Genomic DNA, 19606 nt, shown 5'->3' with positions numbered 1-19606 from the left:
TCTTTGTCATTCATTTTTGCCATTTTTACTACTATATGCCTTGGAGTAGGTCTTTTTACATTGACAAATCTAGGAGATCTGAAAGCTTCCTCCACACACATTTCTCTCTCAATCCCTGGATTTTGGAAGTTCTCTGCTATTATGTCGTTGAGCACACTTTCTGTTCCATTTTCCTTTTCCACGCCCTCAGGAATTCTGATGATTCTTAAGTTGCATTTTCTCATTGAGTAAGATATTTCTCTGAGTTTTTTTCAGTTTTTTAAATTCTTAGTTCTCTTTCTTCCTCTGTCTGGAGCCATTCAACCTGTCTACCTTAGATTATGCTAATTTTCTCCTCTATGGTGTCTACATGGGCATTCAGGGTGTCCGTATTCTGTTTTAACTGATCCATTGTATTTTTCATCTCTAGTATTTCTGATTGATTCTTCTTTATAGTTTCAATCTCTTTTGTGAAGTAACTCCAGAACTCTTTGACTTGTTTTTCTATATTTCCCTTTACCTCATTGAGTTTTTTGATGATAGCTATTCTGAGTTCATTTTCACTTAGTTTACCTATTTTCAAGTCCTCAGGACATACTTCTGTGTTTTTGTTTTCCTTTCAGTCTGGAGCTTTTATAAATTGCTGGATGGTACAGGAGCGGTTTTTGCACATAATGCTATTATTCGGTTGCAGTTACAGCCTGTTGCCACTAGACGGGGGTTGAGAGCCACACGTTCTGTGCTCTCTGCTTTCAGTCGTGATGGTGGCGCACAGCATGGGTTGGAGGAGGAGGGGCACTTTCTCTCACGTGCAGACCTGGATTCCAATCAGATCTCGCTCTCTGGTTTCCTGGGGCCTTGGCTTGATGGGGTCCCCCCACGCAAAAACTTTCCCACGTTAGAGAGTTTCCACTGCATGGGTCTGTGGGAGTCCTGGACAGTCCCCCAGATGTGCGGCCCCTTCCCTGCTCCTTCCCTCTTGGAGCCTCCCGTGGCAGCAATCCCAGTCTCTAGGGGAGGGAGTGACGTTCTCTCTTACCCCGTTCTAGCTCATCCAAGGGCAGCTCCAGCCTCTCTGTCCTCCGTCATTTGGTTGTTGTGGGTCTCTGACGATTTCTGTGTTATTAGAACTTCTTTGGTTGGAATGCAGTTGCTCTCCTTAGTTGTAATTTGGAGGGGAGAGAGTCCCGGGCGAACTCAATCTGCCATGTCACTGACGTCACTCCACACAACTCTTCTGTTTTTGAGGCCTAAAGAAGAGTTCTAAGAAACATTTTCTCCCATGGATTGTTGTATATAAAAACCTCCATATGGGCTGATGGCATTGTCTCAGAGCACAGTTCAGTAAAAGCTATTCTATGGGGGTCCAATAAGATTTCCACCAAATAACAGACTCTGAATTCTCTGGCTTGACCCATTGATGCATTTGTATGTTTACAATTAAGTTATTTAACTTCTTTGCACCTTGGTTTTCATATCTGTAAATGAGAGAAACAACTCACCTCACAGAATTATTGCTAAGGTTAAAAGGAATAACAAGTAAAATATTTAACATATGATCAATATTTAAAATGTTAATTTCCTCCCCCTGCCCTTCCCCTCCCTAAGATTTGCCTCTTCTAAGAAGTAGCCAAGTAAAGCAAGACTTCTATGTAGACATCTGCTTCAATTTATAAGTCATGTATTGACCTTCACATCAATCTGATGTACTGCTGGGTAACAACTTATATTCATCACATAGTTTGTCTTGGCTGTCGCCTAGCCTTGAGGTCAGCCAGATCCTATCAGCTCAGCACACACAGTAACTTAGTCCCCCTATCAGTTCTGCCTTCACCATTTTCTGCTGCAAAGTTAATCCCAAGCAGCATTCCCCTCTTCCCCTTCCTCCACAGTCTTGCCCCCAGGCTGCTGGCAGCAGCTGCCCTGATCAAGTAGTTCCAGTTAATGTAAGTACTGATCTGACTGTCCGGTATCAGCCAGACTATCTCAATCTGGGCCACAGCATTACCTGGCTTTGCTTTTTGCTTTAAATCAATTAGCAACAGGCTAGTGTGACACAGCATTTTTCAAAGCCCCAGGCCTCCAGCTTTGGCTACATAAAGCAGAACTGAGATAGTAGTTCTGACCTTGGTGGAGAATTAGCCAAACCTCTGGTGTACTTACCTCTTTGAACCTTGCCCGCTCTCACCTCCTTAGCTCTTACTCCCTCCCTTCCTCCTCATTTTGGCTGCCACTCCAGTGATGGATCCCAGGCAACAGAACAGATATCAGTTAAGCAAAAACTGCAAACAGCTCTGACCCTGAGCTATAACTGATAGTTATTATCCCCAGGTGCTGGCCAGCAGCCTGAATGACAGTGTCAGAGGAGGGAGCTGTTACATCCACTGACCCACTCTGCACCTTGCAGTTGTCATACCATTTCAGTTCTGTTGTTCAGAGTTTTGCCAGCCATCCTGAGGATCAATGCACAGCCCTCATTGCTTTAGTAATCCAACTGTGCCATTGTCCTCTCCCCCATCTTCACCTCTTGCATTGATCTGACATTTGAGTAGACTTGATATTCTCCACACTTTTTCTTAGCAATTAAAAATATAAAAAGCAAGGTGCATGTTAAGTTGCTTTGTTCCATGGCAGTCAACTTTACAATAAAATCAATATTGTTTGCTGATGTAATTTTGTCAAGGGCCCTTTTCTGTTCCAGACATGGAAATGGATACTTTCTCTTCTTCTAGTGCATCTAATCATTGTGATGGGCCTGTGAGTATAGGTTTTATTCTCCCCATTTCACAGATGGTGAAACTAAAGCTCAGAGAAGTGAAACAACTCACCCAGAGTCACTCAGGTTGTAGGATATGGAGATGGGGCTTGAACCTAGGCTTCTTGGGTGCCACATTCTTATTTCTTAAGCAGCTTTAGCTACCTTCCCTTTTCTGTTTTCTAAGAAGTATTCGCTTTTGGGGGAGCAAAGTTATAAAAGCCCAATTTCCTGCCTTACTTTGATATTACTGCCTCTTACTAGGCCTGGCTTTGGAAAGGGAATTTGTGTAGCTTCTATAAAGGGACTTTCCTTTGGGGAACGGAGGCGGAAGACATCTACTTACTCATATTTGCTCATTTATTCAGGCATAGTGCTATGCAATGGGAGAGAAAAAGATGAAAGGCCATGGTCCTTGCCTTCCAAAGGTTCATGGTGAGGCTGGCGTCTAAGCAACCAGTCCCAGTCAAGTGTGATCTGTGTTCTGTAGAGAATAAATTCCAGTAGGAGTGTGAGTCAAGGAGCACTTCACTCTACCTGAGGTTCTGAGAATACATCCACACTGGGATGACATATCAGTTTAGGAGCCCTTTTTAGCTCTTTTCCTCTGTCTTGACTGGAGCGAAAGACTGCATCCTGGTAGCATGCTCTTGAGCTTGAAGAAAGGGTGCTTGTAAAGCCTTGCTCAACCACAAGGCCATCAATACTGCACTGGGGTGAATAATGCTATGAGTGGCATTTGCATCTCCTCTAGAAGTATTAGGAACAGATTTTCTCTTGCAGTCATGGGCTGTGCTGACCATTACTTACATTTTCTTGTTTGGATTCATTATGCTTTAATAACCTACTTTCCTGGAGCCTAACTCCAGATTGATCCACAAGGGTAATTCATGGCTAAAGTAGAAGAGAGGCTTTAAGGTGAGCATGGGAGAATGTCATACAAATAGAGAGATAATTCTAGAAGACTAGGGGAATCTACAAGAGGAAACAACCTTCCCTTACTTTGTGTCCTCAGGTTGGGTGTAGCTGGATATGAGGAAATGTGGAAGAAAGCTGCTTAAGGTTTGAGACTGATGACCATCAGGTCCTGAGAAATCTACAAATGCTAATATTCTTTTGTTATGGTCATTGACAGAGAATGCGGAGAGAGGGAACAGGTTGGGCTAGAGAGGGAGATCAAATTTGTAAATTTGTAGTAAAAGTCAGGTTGTGGACCAAGGTTAAAAAGAAACTAAGAGGAAGTATAGTTTGGTAGAAAGACCATAGGCTCAAAAGACTCAGTGGAGTCTCAGATATGACTTAGGCTCCAGAATCTCCCAGATGTGAATTTCAATCTTGGTTTTGCCTCATCCTAGCTGTGAGAACTTGGGCAAACCACAAGCTCTTTGAGCTTTATTTTTAGGGTAAAATGTAGTTTAGTTTAGTGTAAAATGAAGATAATAATTGTGCCCTATTAGGATCACTGTAATAATGAAATAAGATATCTATGTACTTGGCAGTTAATGAATACTCAGTGAATGGTAGCAGTTGTTTTGCTTTATAGGAGGCTAATTACTAGCCATATGGTCTTAGTTAGGTAGATTTCACTTTTTTGAGCCAGTTTTATTAACTTTCAGTGGGGACGATGCCTATGTTGCAGGCAATTTTTTTTGTGGGGATCAAGTAAGATTAGGTGTACAAAGCTTCTAGTAATATAATGGAAGTTCAAAAAGTGATAGTGCTACTGGGTGGGTAACAACCTCTTAGTAAATGGCAGGCGTGGAGGATGATAGGTGTCTACTCTTCTATATTTTTGAGCCTATGAGAATCCTTAAGCCTCAAATGTAGATGTCATAAAAACGCTCAGAGCTACTTTTTCCATCCTCAACCTGTACCTGACCATGCCAAACACCCAGAAAGAGGAGGACCATTGTTGAGGGGATGGCACAAGGGAGTATTCTTAGCCATCCCTCAGGGTCCAGCTCACGTCCTATCCCCTCCACGACGCCTTCTGACAATCCTGCCCCAGGGAACTCTCCCTTACCTCACTTCTTTTGGCACCCACATTTGGCCCTCTAATGTGAATGCTAAGTTACAGTATTCACATTTATTTCCCATGAGTATGACATCATTCTCCAACTCGTTTTAAGCCTCTGGAGGATGAAGTCTATGTCAGATCATCTGTGTGCATTTCTTGTGAGAGCATAAGGCTAGGCACAAAAGCTCTCAAAAAATACCTGGTATATTGAACTCCTTTCAATTAGGTTTCAGAATAGCCCTGAAATTTGGGTATATCATGTTTGTGTGTCACACATGGCACAACTGGGGACTTAAAAAGGGAGAACTTTTTTCCGTTGTGCTTCTAATGGACTGAACTACATTTTTCTTTACTCAATAAATATTTATTGAATACCATTTACATGCAAAGCCAATTAATTGGGCCTCTGGTGAATACAAAGATGGATCCCACCTGGATCTTGCTCTCACGTTGTTCCTATTCTAATAGGGGAGATAGAGCCACCAAAACAAAGAGCCCTGATTCAAAGTACAAGATGATTAATGCCTTAAGAGTAGAGAAAAGAACTTGGAGCATCTTAGGCTTCCTAATAGATATGGCACTTAAGCTGAGTCTTGATAGATGATGCCAATTTAGGCATGTGGGAATAGGGTAAAGAGCGTCTGGGAAAGACATGATTCATCATAAGACATGTACAGGGAACAACAAATACTACTGGTTGTTTGGACTGTAGGATATGTGAAGAGAGGAAGGGTGGAAAGGTAGATCAGAAAGACCATTTGAAGCCAAATGGTAGAGGGTAGTGAATTCCAGATTAAAAATGTTTGAGTTTATTTTGCAAGCAACAGGGAGCTATGAAATCTAAATCTAAATCTATCTATCATCTATCTATCTACCTATCTATCTATCTATCTTGAGATCTTTTCCAAGCTCCTTAAGTATATGATACCATTCAACTGGCTTCTAGAGTCAAAAGCAGCATGTAAAGTCACTAGGAAGAGATATAGGTCTATAGACTTATATCAGGGATGCAGTGATCTGGGAAACAGTCAAAGTCTACATTGTACAGGTAGGGAAGTGATCTGATCAAGGTCACACAGCAAGTTAGTTTTAGTATAAAGACTTTAATCTAGGTCTCTTAACTCCCACTTATATTACTCTTTCATCCCTGCCTCCTCAGTTTGACATTGCGGCTTTACTATGGCAAATTAGAGGCAGGAGAGAACAACACTGGGGTCTTTCAATCACGAAAGCCCTTTGCTGCTACTTCAAAGTTTGACTTGTATGGCGTCATCCTGTTGGAGCTCCTGATAAAGAGCCTAGGAGGGCACAAGGTTAATGACATTTGTTTTCCAAGGCCATGGGTTGATATCCATCTGGATGTGGCTGTGACTTGGGAACGAATGGGGTTCATATTTCAGGGAGTATCATCTAGTTTTCTCATCAAGGGAAGTGATAGCCCTAGGATGGATATGGCATCAGGTGGAAATGTGTTAGGGCTCTGACTGTAGCATATGCTTCCTGTCCAATATTCCCTCCAGTAATCAGTAGAAATGGAACAGCATTGTCAGCTCTGGTAATTTGTGATGTGCAGTGAGCAAGCAGCATCATGTGGCCTAGTGGTTCTCAACTCTAGCTACACATAGCATCACCTCGGAAGCTTTTAAAGATACCCATACCCAGGTACTACCCCAATCAATTAAACTAGGATCTATGGGGGTGGGGCCCAGATTCTGTATGATTTTAATGTTCCCAATGTGTACCCAGGGTTGAAAACCACTGGCACTTGGGACTACATGGGCTTCAGAAAGCAGATGGACCTGAATCTATTGCCAGTTAACTATAAGGTTGCTTCTCATCTCTGCATCTGTTTCCTCAACTATAGAACAGGGATAATACTTTCTACCTTACAGGGTTATAGCCAATGTTAAATAAGACATGCATAAACTACTGAGTATAGTATCACAGTACCTGGAACAGTGCAGGTGTTCAATAAAAAGGTAGCTGAAATTTCTTACCAATTCCTTTGTTACCATTACCATTATTATTATCATTTATAGTTTTTTATATTACTACTAATGACAATAAAACAGCAGACAGTGGGGAAAACAGTGGATGCAGAAATAGGAGATATGGGTTTCAATCCTCACTCTACCACTTACCTAACTATGTGGTTGTGGGTGAGTCAGTTCACTTTTCTGAACATCAGTTTCCTTCTATGTAAAATGGAGAAGATAAGCCCCATCTATTCTTCCTGCCCAAGCTTATTGTGAAAGTGAAATAGTTATCTGAGAGAGTGTTTTGAATGGTATAAAGTACATTAGAAAAATCATATTATTATAATTTTGGTCATTTTTCAGGTGCAATTTTGTGTCCCCAGCCTTGTGCTAAGGGGAATGGCATGTCCAGAAATGTAAGATATAGTCTAGAGGGGGAGACAGAATTTATATGTGTGTACGTGAATAGTACTTGGTTCATTCCTCTATTAGAACACCAATCACACTGTATTAACATTATCTCTTTTCATATCTGTCTCCCTCACCAGAATGACTAGCAGAAGGAATTTTAAAAACCCACACAGCAATATGTAAGCACTTCACGAGTATTTACATGGATGGAAATTACCTGTGCCAGCTGGAGTGTTCAGATGGGTGAGATTTGAGCTGAGTGTTGAGAGATGATTACAATACAGATAAGACATGAGGACAGGGGCATATATCAGGCAAGAAGCAGGACAGAGTCTAGCACATATTTACTCTTGCTGTATGCTAGACACTCTCTATAGGCCATCTAATTTAGTCCTCACAACTACCTGTGAAGAAAGATTATTATACCCATTGCAAAGATGAAGAAATTCTGAGTCAAAGAGATGAAATAACTGCCCAGGGTCCCACAGCTTGGAAGTGGCGAACAAGGCCTCAAAACCAGTTCTACCCAACTACAGACTCTCTGTACTTTCCACTATACCATACTGTCTCACCTAGAAGTAAGAGTCAAGGGCTTGCTTTGATAGGGCAGTGAGGAGACCAATTTGATTAGAGTAGAACTGGTGGTTAAAGTCTGGAGTTAGTGCCTGGGATGATAATTTGGGACCAGCTCATAGAGGGCCTTCAATTTATGTTAAGGAGTTTGAACCTTATCCTGTACATTCTATAGCTGCTGGGAAGATCTTTAAGGAGAAGAAAAACAGTGTAAAGATACTTAGGGTAAATCTCACAACAGTGTTATATGGATTAAAGTTAATATTTTTTACACTTACCTTAAAAATTTTTGTAGAAGAAAACTTAATGAATATCAAGATTTTCTAACAAAAATTGCATGAATATTAAGATCTTAGAACACCCTTGCATAGTTGCACATATGTCTGTTTTCATATGGTATTCATCAGGCCATGAGCACTTTTGGTGTACTTTTTTTCACTTAACATTATTTTATATACACATTTTTTTGACCTGGCCCAAATCCTTGTCAGTTCATATGTAATATGTATTGGTTAAATGCTTGTAAGAATTTAATCGTTTGCTTAGCCTTTGTGGTTGGGTCTAGCTTATTGTTGTTAACAAGCATGTTTTTGTGCCAATTGTTTTTATTTTTTCTTTTGGGTTAATTCCTTTGGGCTTGTTCCATAAAATATGTCAACTGGGTCAATGAGTATGGACTACCTCATATGTATGATTTTGCATTTAATCCACATTGTTCCAGAATTTTTTATGGCTATCTAGATAGAATAAGCCCAGTGTACAGTGCCATCAGCAATGTATAAATGCATCTCTTTCACCATACTCCTGCCAGAACCATTTTATAAAAAATTATATATATTTATTTTGTACTGACTAACCTAGAAACTAGAACATAGAGACTGGAAGACGAGTTAGCAGACTGCTATGATAGTCAAGGCCTAGGTGCAAGAGTGCCTGAGTTTTGGTAATGACGAATTTAACAAATTCGAATTCATCATCAAACATTAACTAAGCACCTACTATGTGCCAGGCTCTGTACTAAACATATTAGTACCTGATTAAGTCCCCTCAATATCTCTTTAAGATAATGTATTATTGGTCTTGATTATGTAGATGAGGAAACTGAGACGCAGCGAATTGATGTGACATACCCTGGGTCACACAAATATGAAGTTCCAGAGCTGGGGTTCAAACATAGACTTTCTGAAGGGGCAACTGTTGGAAGAATTACAAAAAAAAAATACAGAGTTGTTAGTCACCAAAAGGAAATGGGGGCCAAGGCAGGTGGCCCAGGTAACTCTGATATTGACTGCCTGCTCCTGAGTAGTGTTCCACTGGCTAACCATCCAAGTTCTTGGTGGTGTTCTTTCTTCTAGGAGACTCTGATAGTTTCAGCAAGGTGCGGCCTCCAGGAGACAAGCCAACCATCATCCGTCCCCCAGTGAGGCCTCCAGACCCTCCCTGCCGGGTAGCTGCTCCTCAGAAGCCAGAACCAAAGCCAGACATTGTGGCTGGCAATGCAGGGGAAATCCCATCATCTGTGTAAGTAGCGTTTTTCCTCAACCTTGACCTAAGGCCTATTTTAAGTTACCAGGAATGCTTTCAGGATCACCATCATGGTTGTTAAGAGTGTACAATGCACAACTTGGGACCTCATTCACTTCGTAGTCTAGGGGAATGTCACAGACCAGCCCTGTTTGGAGTGTTCCACTCAACACTAAGAGATTTCCTAAAGCTGAAGAGTTTGAACCTTAGTGCCTGATAGGAGATCCATCTTTCCTAGTTGCCCTGATCTCTGTAGGGTGATAAGATTACCTTCTGTTTCCTTGTTCCCTTGACTCTGGAAATTTTTTCTTATTTTCTTCTTATTGCTACTGGTTTTAAAAGTAATTTAATGAACAGATTTGTTCATTGTACTTGTGCCTTGAGGCTCTTTTTTAAAAGCAAAGGTATGATTTTTAAAAATCTAAAATGAGTCAGATTCTCCAGAGAGCCTCATCCAGGGTAGGAGCTGAGCTGATGTCCAGCAGGTCCTCCTGAAGCTGAGCTGCAAGCCAAGAAACCAAGACTAAGGCGGCTAAGGTGGGGCCACAGCATCACTCAGGGACCAGCCTTGCTTGGCCGCAACTAGCTTGGCTGGCCTCTCCTCAGACAGTGCCTGGGACCTCTCTCAGTAAACTGCCACCTAGTGTTTCTTTCTCTTAGGCCTCTTGTTTTCCATAATTGTAAAATGGGTAAACTAAGAAAAACAAAGCCTCCACCATTTTGAATAATTAACTAAGTGTGTTTCCAAAATGCCAAAAACTATACTTTGAAACCAAGGACTTGTTTCACGTATTTCTCCCAGGAATAGCCTGAATTGGGCAACATACTCAGACCATTCTGAACTAACAGAGAGCAAAGGGTATTAGCTATAGCCTTTAGGGGACCTATAATCTCTAAGCCACTTCACATTCTGATACTTTGGTTTCTCCTCAGACGCAGATCTTTTGCAAGCTAAGGCAGGGCCTGGCATTGGTCGCCCATCTGATTCATATTCTCTTGTCCTTTCCATTGGCCATTGGTTCTCACACATATTCCAGAGCAACTCATAAGACTTGTTGGCTTCTGTTTGCAGGGTGGCTTCCAGGACCAGGTTCTTTGAAACAGCTTCCCGGAAAACAGGAAGGTAAGAGACAGAGGTGACAGGGGAGAAACCAAATCACCTTTTAGAAAATGTGTCATGAATATCTCATTTTTTCTCCTACAGTCTCTTCTTCTGTTTCTCTGTAACTCTGTCTCTGTCTCTCTGTTTGTCCTTTTCTCTCCTCCATCTCTGTCTCTGTCCCTCACCCTGTGTCTTTGTCTTTTTACCTGTGTCTCTCTGTCTTTGTCACTCTATTTGTCTCCCTCACACTCTTGTTTCTTTCTCTGTGTCTCTGTTATTCTTAGTTTCCTTCTGTCTCTTTGTGTTTTTCTACTTATGCTTCTGTTTCTGTTTCCCTATCTCTTTGTTTCACTCTTTTTCTGTTTCGCTTTCCTCACATCTTTCTTTCTTTGTCTATCTCTGTATGTGTTGTCTTTTTGCCTCTCTGACTGTTTTTCCATCTCTTTCTCTCTCTGCTCCTCTCTGTCTCTCTCTCTCTCTCTCTCACACACACACACACACACACACATACAGTACTCACATACCAAGTAGTATTGCAAAAACTTTACACTCAATGTAGGACTTACTTTTTGTTAGTTTACTTATTTAGATCCTATTATATTCCAAAAGGGAAGCTGACAGGAATATATAGAATGCAACACTCTGACATAAATAACCTTAGAATAAGCATAGCCTTCATTTCTGAGGTAAACATTAGACTTAGGTGGTTGTTCTCAAACTGGCTGCACGTATAAATCACCTGGAAAAGTTTGAGGGGAAAAAAAAACACACAGATTCATGCCTTCTACTCTAGACCCACTAAAACAGAATCTCCAGGAGTAGGGCCTTGAAGTCTGTTTGTTGTTGTTGTTTTATTTCCTTCCTTCCTTCCTTCCAGTTAGTTTATTTTAAAAATTCCTCAGGTGCTGGTACAGACAGACTGTCCAAGGCCTGGTACTTTGGGCCTTTTAGAGTGGAACACCTAGAGAAATTGTTGCTTAGCCTTTAGGGACTCTTCTTTGAGTTTGCTCCTTGTTGCTTTTCAGAGAATTTCAAATTGTACTTCCTGATGAGTGACAGGAATGTAACTCTTCTAGCTGATCAGTTAAAAGCAGAACAATGTGCCTTTACCAGCAGTGGAACTGGAGTAGGTTTGACATCATCTAGTCAAAACTATGGGACCTGACTCACCAGGACATGATTCTGCACAACAACACACCCTAGTTCTGCTTGGCAGTCAGCCAAAGGGAACCTTAGGTCAAGCCAAATTCACCTTAGACAATAATTTGCCATTTATTTTACCATAACAGATAAAAGGGAGATCAAGGCCCCAAATTTGTCTTACTGATAGAATGAAGTTTTCACCTAGGACATTTTAAAGCAGACTTAATCATATATCTACCTTGAGGAAAAAAACGAAAAACAGAAAAAGAGAGAAAAACAGAGACACCTTAATACTTTTAATGAAGTACCTACCTATGAGTAGGACTACTTCCTGCTTTCTGGTGCTCCTTCCCTAGGATAAGCCATATGAGAAATAAGTGCCAAGGAAATAGAATGAGGTAAACTAGAATTAACAGAATGAACTGGGTGTATCTAAAGGAAAGCTTTTTTTCAAGGATGTGATGTCTGAGCCAGGGCTTGCAAGATGAGTGGAAATACACCGAAAAATATGAGGTATTGACCTGTAGCCTTGGATGGGGAACCAAGACATTGAAAGGGAATGTCTAAGAGGCATGAACAAAGTCCAGTAGAACCTTTAAGGCAGGCTAACTTTCAATAAGGGAAACTATAGCCAAACTGGTGTTGAGAGCAGGGAAAGATTGGTAACCACTATCTGGGCTTTGTCAGCTAGTACTCAGGGAAATCTTGGACCAACCACAACATGAGGGTGCTGTGGCCCAAGCAGGCACTTCAGGCTGGAGCACCATTCTACCTACCCTATCTCCAGGCCTCTGGAACCTAGATTTGATCCTGTTCCTTATCCCCAGATTCCATCTTGGCAGGAGTATGGGTAAGACCAAGATGGGTACACCTGTCCTCCAGTATGTCATGAGATGCCATCCTAGGTACCCACAGGCTCCTCTCACTCAGCATCCACATAGGGCAACCACCCCTTCTATCTAGGCCCCCACCTTGTAACCACCACTTCATCAGTGCATTTATATGTTGGCCACTAGTCAAGATCCTCGGACTAGCCACAGTCAATCCCATCTATGAACATTTTTGCCAACCTCTTCTCTCGTATCTAATGAAAATGATGATCTGTATAAACTTTTTGCTTCCCATTTGCACACCTGACTATAGCCTGACATTTGAATGACCTTATTCCCTCATTCATCTCCCTTCCACATCAATTAAAAAAATCAAAAACTCAAAAGAAAATGAGAAGTGGTTCATCAAGACGAGAAGGAAAGGGGGCTGGCCCAGTGGCATAGCGGTTGAGTTCATGCGCTCCACTTCAGCGGCCCGGGGTTCACTGGTTCAGATCCTGGACATGGACCTACACACTGCTTATCAAGCCATGCTGTGGCAGGCATCCCACATATAAAGTAGAAGAAGATGGGCACAGATGTTAGCTCAGGGCCAATCTTCCTCAAAAAAGAAGAAGATGAAGAAGAAGAAGAGAAGGGAGGGGCATTCACATATACTACAATGTAGCCCTTCAGGGGGTCTTCAGTACTTGGTGGTGATTGAAACCATGGATGGGAATAAGATCACTCAGGGAGTATGTGTAAATAGATTTAAGAGAGAAGAGAAAACAATGCTGAGGATATAGCTCTGGGACCACCTGTTGTCTGGGAGGTTCTGGCCACACTATATGAGGCTCGATACTCCAGGATTGTCTCTTCCCTCCAGCTGTCCCCAGACAAGGCTGATTTGGGACTAATCTAAGCACATCAAGTGGCTGGTCAAGGCTGGTTGTCTTCAAAGCAAAGGAGGATTCATGTTTCACATGGGATTTTCCCTCCTTCTTTCCCTTCTCCCTGTTAATGATAATCACAGAACGTAGTATTTGGTCTTCGGCCAATTTCTCTGGACTATCATAGCCTCCCATATAAGGCACTCAAAAGATTGTTCTGTCACCTGAAAGACTGGGCTCTCTAAATCTGCCAGAGGGGTAGTCCAACCTACAAGCATCGAACTAGATGCTTTGAAACGTCTAGATTGAATCACTTCCCCATGTTTCATACGGCCTCTTTGGCACTAGTCTGGAAGGGTCACCCATCCCATTGCTTTGCCTTCTCAGTTCTAATTTCTAGAGTCTTAGTGAAATGTCTTTCCTCCTTTACCCACAGTTCTCAAGGAAGACTTCCTGGAGATGAGAGTTGAGGCCTCAGGTATGTAGTCTCCAATCCTGAGTACAGAACCTTGTTAAACATAAGCCTTCTTTATGGAATCTGAGTTTTTGAGGACTGGAATACCATGTACATCCAGAGAGTGGGAACTCATCTCCATGCCTCAGTTCATTACCCTATAATTACATGACCCTTAAACTTACTGCCTTCCAATTCTGATGGTCTCTGTATTTTTAAGTCTCCTTCCTCTTTCTTTTCTTTCTCTCCCAGCCAAACTACAGTGTAGTTTTACAAATTGCCTTTGAATCCAGTTCATTAGGAATCCTAGGTTGTGACATTTTGGGCAAGTGCATTTCCTTCTCTGAGCCTCAATTTTCCAATCTGTAAAACGAAAAGTTTGGTACCATCTAACTCTGATATCCTTTGGGTCTAAAAGAAGATCAATAACCTCTCTTTTGGTATTATAGCAGGTACCAAGAGTCCACTTTAGTATCTGTAAATGGACTTTATTCCTTCAGACTAAATCACTATTTCAGTCTTACCCCCTTAAACCTTCATCCTTTGTCCTTTATATTTGTCTAAGGCAAAGCACTTTCACATCCATCACCTTATTTGATCCATATCAAATGCCAGAAATTGGGAGGATAATATGTATTTTAACTCAACAAATAAAGGAACTGAGGTCCAGAGGAGATAATAAGTAACTTGCTATGGTCACAAGAGTCATGGAGATCATGGAAATTTCTTTCTCCACCTAGGAGTTCTGCTTGTTTGACTATCAGGTTGCTGGCATGACATGAACCAATATACACATAAATGAGATCCAAGTATCTGGAGCAGAGTTTTCCATGTGCTCCACAGCCTTCCTTTTCTTCCTATCACTGCCAGTCCTCAGAGGTCCATGGGTGGATAAGCTTTTCCTTATCAGCCAGTATGGAGGTGAAGTCTCAGTAACAGGAAGTTTGGAGTTATTGTAGGGCCATAAAAGCAGTAGCCATGCTTGAGGGGGGTAATCTCAGAGATCAAGTTTCTGCATCCTCTGTAGACTTTTTTGGTATTAGAATTAAGGCCAAAGGCATGCAGTTTCCATCCCTGATTGTAGCACTATCTTATGACTGTGTCATGGGATCTGAGTTGTAAGGGGCTTTTCCTAGCCAGCCCCAGTTGCTCAGAAAATTAGCTATCGGGGCCAGCCCGGTGGCACAGCAGTTAAGTTCACACGTTCCTCTTCTTGGCGGCCCGGGGTTCACAGGTTCGGATCCCAGGTGCAGACATGGCACCGCTTGGCAAAAGCCATGCTGTGGTAGGCATCCCACGTATAAAGTAGGGAAAGATGGGCATGGATGTTAGCTTAGGGCCAGTCTTCCTCAGCAAAAAGAGGAGGATTGGCAGTAGTTAGCTCAGGTCTAATCTTCCTCAAAAAAAAAAAAAAAGAAAATTAGCTATCAATTGTTTGGTTAGCTACCTACTAAGAGAGGGCCCAACTCCTCAGTGGCTGTTAAGGGCTTGACCAGCCCTAGCTAATTACCTACTGTCTTCTTTCTCTTTCAGGTTTTAAAAGCCTTGGCCTCAGAAGACCCTTTGCAGGTTCTGAAAGGGTCTTCCTCAAACCTTTGTGTGCTGAGTCATTTTGTGCTGAAGAGCTGCAGCTTCCTGGCCCTGAACCTTGAGGCTCTGGGATGCTATAAAATAAGGGGCGCATGTCCCAGACACAGGTTTATATTTCCTTTGTATTCTGTCTTCATTCCCTCAGCTCCTGTAAGACTGTGAATGGCTGAACTCCCTCAAGCCAGACTGCAGAAACCAGGCTATCCATTGACCTGAGTTGAAGAAGGGAGCTCAGTTTTCAACTCTTCTCTGAACTTCCTGCCTCCTCAAAAGACCATCGAACTCTGAAAGATTTGGGGCTGAAGACTGATCTCAGAGGTCATACCCTGCACTAAAAGCTACTGGAGTTGGGGCTATTGTTTATTCTGGAAGCAGGGGAGTAGGAACATTTGCTGAACGTTGGAGAATCTTAACATGTCTCTTACTGGGAATATGGACCCTGGTCCCAGGTCGGAGCTCTGGCACTACAACGTATTGCCAAGAACCTGTCTGCTCCTGTGGGAACAGACAGAATGGCTGATGACTGCACAACCCCTCCAGGTGGATCAGGAAGATGGTCTTCCTGCTCTTGCATACAGCCACTTAGGACAAATCTGCAAAGCATGTTTGGCATGCCAAAGCCTAGGTCTGTTTGAATTACTCTTCTTTCTGCTTTCTCCTGACAGCTTCCTTTCCAAGCAGTCAAGAGAGAAACAAAAGCTGAAAACAGTTCTTTTATAAAGGCAGACTGTTTTTGTCCTGTAGGAGTTCCATTTTTGGGTCAAATGCTGGGAAAAATTGTTAAGATGGATTGAGGCCAGGCAGATGTCACTGTTGCATCATGCTTGCCTTCTACAGATAAGCTCTTTTATCTCCTGAAAGCAGCAGTTCTTAACCCAGTGTCCAGGGATTCAGGAACTTCATGAAGCCTCTGAAATGGTATGCAGAATTCCACAACAATGTGCCTTTTCTGGGGAGATGGTCCATAACATTCTACTGAATTTCAAACGGGCCTATGACCCAATAAAGGTGAAGAACCACAGTCTTCAAGATAAAAACCTCTTTTTATAACCCATAAAGTATGTGATTGGAAGGGCCTTTCAGAATAACTTAGTCTAACACCCTAGTTTACCATTGGGGAAACTGCGGCAGAACAAGTTAGCGACCATGCCTGAACAAGATAAGATCTCAGGTCCCTGGGCTCCTACACAAGGTTCTTTCCATTATACTACACTTATCTAGCAAGGGGACTTATAATTGGTGGCTCTGGTGGTCATCATTTTGGGAGTTTTGCTTTTGCCCTCTTTCTTGAGTCTCACATATTTGCCACCAAATGGAAAATTTCCAGACATCAACTCCTGGTTTTCCTCATTTGCTGTCTCAATCATTGGAAAGAAACTACAACACAATGGGTGTAGTGAGTCAGAAATCTGAGTAGACATTTCTGATTCTTGTTTGTTGAAGGGAAGCTGCTAGAGAAGGTGTCATTGCTTGTGTTCCCATGCAGAAGCCTGGGCCATAGCCTGTCTTTAGGGTCTGTGTAATTATAATATGGCCCAGTGTGAGAAAGAGGGCTTTCCTACTTGGACCCTTCTAGCAAGGCCCTGCTAGTGCACTGACTATAGCCCTGAGAGAAGTGTAGACATAGAGGGGGGAGATGAGGGAGATGGAGGGGGAGATGGAAGAAGGGAAAGATAAAGAAAGAGAGAGAATGCACACATGCGAAAACCAACTCTGAGATGCCTTTGGGATAGTGTCACTGAAAGGCAGTAGTCACTTTCAAGACTGAACTCTAAACATGGTTTATTAGTGAGTTAGTAACATGTAGGCTAAACACACTGAGAGCCTTGTGTAAGTAATTGAGTGGAAACTTGATGCCATTCTCAATCAAGACATGCCCAGCTGGCCTCATTGAACTCTCTCAGCTCTACTCAGTCTCAAAGGCAAAGTTGCCAAGAAACCAGGAGCAAGAGAGCCAAGTGGCCACCATTCTACCTGCTGCTGAGGCCCAAAGGGAATCTCTGTGAGGCCCTCCTGGCTTCACCCAGGAAGTGCTCATTGAGCCATGGTCTCAGAGCTGTGGCCTCTCTGCTCTGTCCCATGAGATGACTAACTAAAGCAAGAAGGTGTGCAGATTTTGGGCACAGAAGCAGTGGCCAATGGGGCTTCAGTACCTTTGAAGATGGCAGAGACATGGTTTCACTCTGGATTTCTTGGAGGGAAATACCACAACCATCACTACAAATATTGAAAGATTATCGAGAACCAGAGAAAGCCACTTGATGCTGGTGAGATAGGTGTCCCACAAATGTGGCCATGAGTTTGCCTTGTGTTTCCTGGGACACAGACCAAGAGCCTGGCCTAGAGAGTTGGGACTACCAGTCTGGCTGGAGACCAGGAAGCAGTGGCTGGCTAGCTCTGGGCTATACCCAAAGAATGCCAAAGAATGAACCTCAGTGCCTCCCCTTTCACACTCTGATTTAAAGAGCAAAAGCTTCTGTGGTGATGAACACTGTTATGGAATTAGACTGGCTTGACCCAGGCTAGATGGATGAATAGTCATTCAGAAGAAGCTATGGCAAGGGGTGATAATTGAAGAGTGGCAACTATAGGAAATTATCAGCAGGTTAGAGAAATTGGTAATGGATGAATTGTAAATCTTGAACTGACTGTAATAACATTTATTAAGCCTCTACTAAATGCTAGGTGCTTCATATACATTATTTCATTTAGTCCTTAAAACAATCATTCAGGTAGATGCTATTCTCCTCATTTTACAGATAAAGGATTTATGGCCTAGGGGGCTAAGGAAACTGACTCAAGGTCACACAGAAAGTAAATAACAGAACTGTGATTCAAATCCAGACCTCTCTGACTTTGCACCCCATGCTGTTTTCCCTCTGCCACACAGAGGCCACATTACTGGAGCTAGCATGACTGTGACTCTTGCCTGTGTAACAAAATATTAAAAGGCAAGCATTTGAGGAGAAGGATGAGGATGCAGGTCCAGTTTACAGGAGAACAAAAACTGGGCTGGGAGAGATTTCTGAGTTGAGTTTTCTCCTCACCTTCAGTGTACCCATTTGGTAATGTTTTTAAAAAGATCATTTAATTTTACGTTGTGAAATGAAGGATTGATTTTTTACTTGGTGGTTGTTAAGTCCTTGGCTTAGCTGTTTCTCAAAGATAAAAAGGTCCTTGTATGTGTCTGTGTACTTCACCAAGGTTGTAGCATGTGCAGTTTCAGCCCAAGAAACTGGCGATATTCACACATGCAGTTTGAGAAGCAGAAAAGGTCTACTTGCCTCTGTAGTGCTTGATACCTTGAGGTAAAATCCCTATGAAGTTGTTCTGTGGTGATTGCAAAAGTTAAGAGATGATTTAGAATAAGAAATATTATTGAAGTTTTTGTTTAAAAAAAGGTAGGAGGAGTTGTCCAGCCACTAAGGGGTGAAACTCAGCATCCAACATCAATAATAAAAAAGCATTATGTAGAGTATTTCTAAAATAATTGGCTGTCGTGGGGAAGTATCCTTCCCTTTTCAAGAAGTTCCTTGATTCTGTAATAACTAGAACTAATAAAGTAGTAGAAAAAGAACTGTTTCTATGACTAGAAAAAAATTGCTTTTGAGAGAATGTAAATCAATGATACTATTTTTAATGTAGCTGCAGATAAATGGCCTTCACACATTACAAGCTTAGAAAAAGCTTCAGAAACATTTAAAAATTGCAGAGAGAATCAAGATGCCTTGAAGAGATGTTGTTGATGAAGAAAAGCTTTCATTTTCATAAGGAAAAGAAGCACTTGATACCAAGGACATAAATAGATGCTGGAAAGACTGCCTACATGAAATACATATGTAATATCAAAAAAAAGTATCAGATTCTGGGGCCCGGTCATGTGATTTGCAATAAAGTATGCAGACCGTCTAGTATTAATGGCTGTCATCTGTGGTTTTGTCATGGAAACAATCTTTGAGCATATTAAGCATGATGGTGCAGCCACCATGCACTTCTCACATTGCCTTCTGCAATTCTAAGTAAACCTAGGCATAGAACCTTTTTGTACCTAGGAATCTCAATCTACTTTGCACCAAGAGCTTGTCATTCCCTCAAGCCTCACAACATTACTGCATGATAGGTGATGGCCTCATTTTATAGATAAAGAAACTTGAGGCTCAGGGAGATGAGAAATGATTTGCCCAAAATCACACAGCTAGGGATTGATAAAAATCCAGTACTGGAAGCTATGGAGGCCTATTCATTTTCTAATACACTACACTACCCCCAAGTAGTAAAGGAATCCTGCTGGTTAATGGAGAAGATGCTTAGAAATGAGACTGATGGAAACAACATCTACAAGTCTAACTACTTCAAATGTGGTCCATTATCAGCTTCAGCATC

General features: G+C 42.0%; 1 protein-coding gene across 2 annotated transcripts in view; it reads left to right on the top strand.

Annotated features, from left to right (window-relative positions):
* The window catches only part of OPHN1 (oligophrenin 1), a 503637-nt gene extending 484500 nt beyond the window's left edge, over window positions 1–19137 (top strand). For both annotated transcript variants that reach the window (XM_005614235.4, XM_014728949.3), the window contains exons 22-25: window positions 9067–9232; window positions 10308–10358; window positions 13616–13657; window positions 15167–19137. In XM_005614235.4, the coding sequence (XP_005614292.1) occupies window positions 9067–9232; window positions 10308–10358; window positions 13616–13649 (251 nt within the window). In that variant the 3' untranslated portion in view covers window positions 13650–13657; window positions 15167–19137. The remainder of the gene's footprint in view (window positions 1–9066; window positions 9233–10307; window positions 10359–13615; window positions 13658–15166) is intronic.
* The last annotated feature ends 469 nt before the right edge of the window (window positions 19138–19606 follow it).

Source organism: Equus caballus, chromosome X (assembly GCF_041296265.1).
Source record: "Equus caballus isolate H_3958 breed thoroughbred chromosome X, TB-T2T, whole genome shotgun sequence".
In the NCBI taxonomy this organism is placed as follows: Eukaryota; Metazoa; Chordata; class Mammalia; order Perissodactyla; family Equidae; genus Equus; species Equus caballus.
Note: the sequence above shows the minus strand (reverse complement) of the source record. Positions and strands in the feature narration are given on the sequence as shown.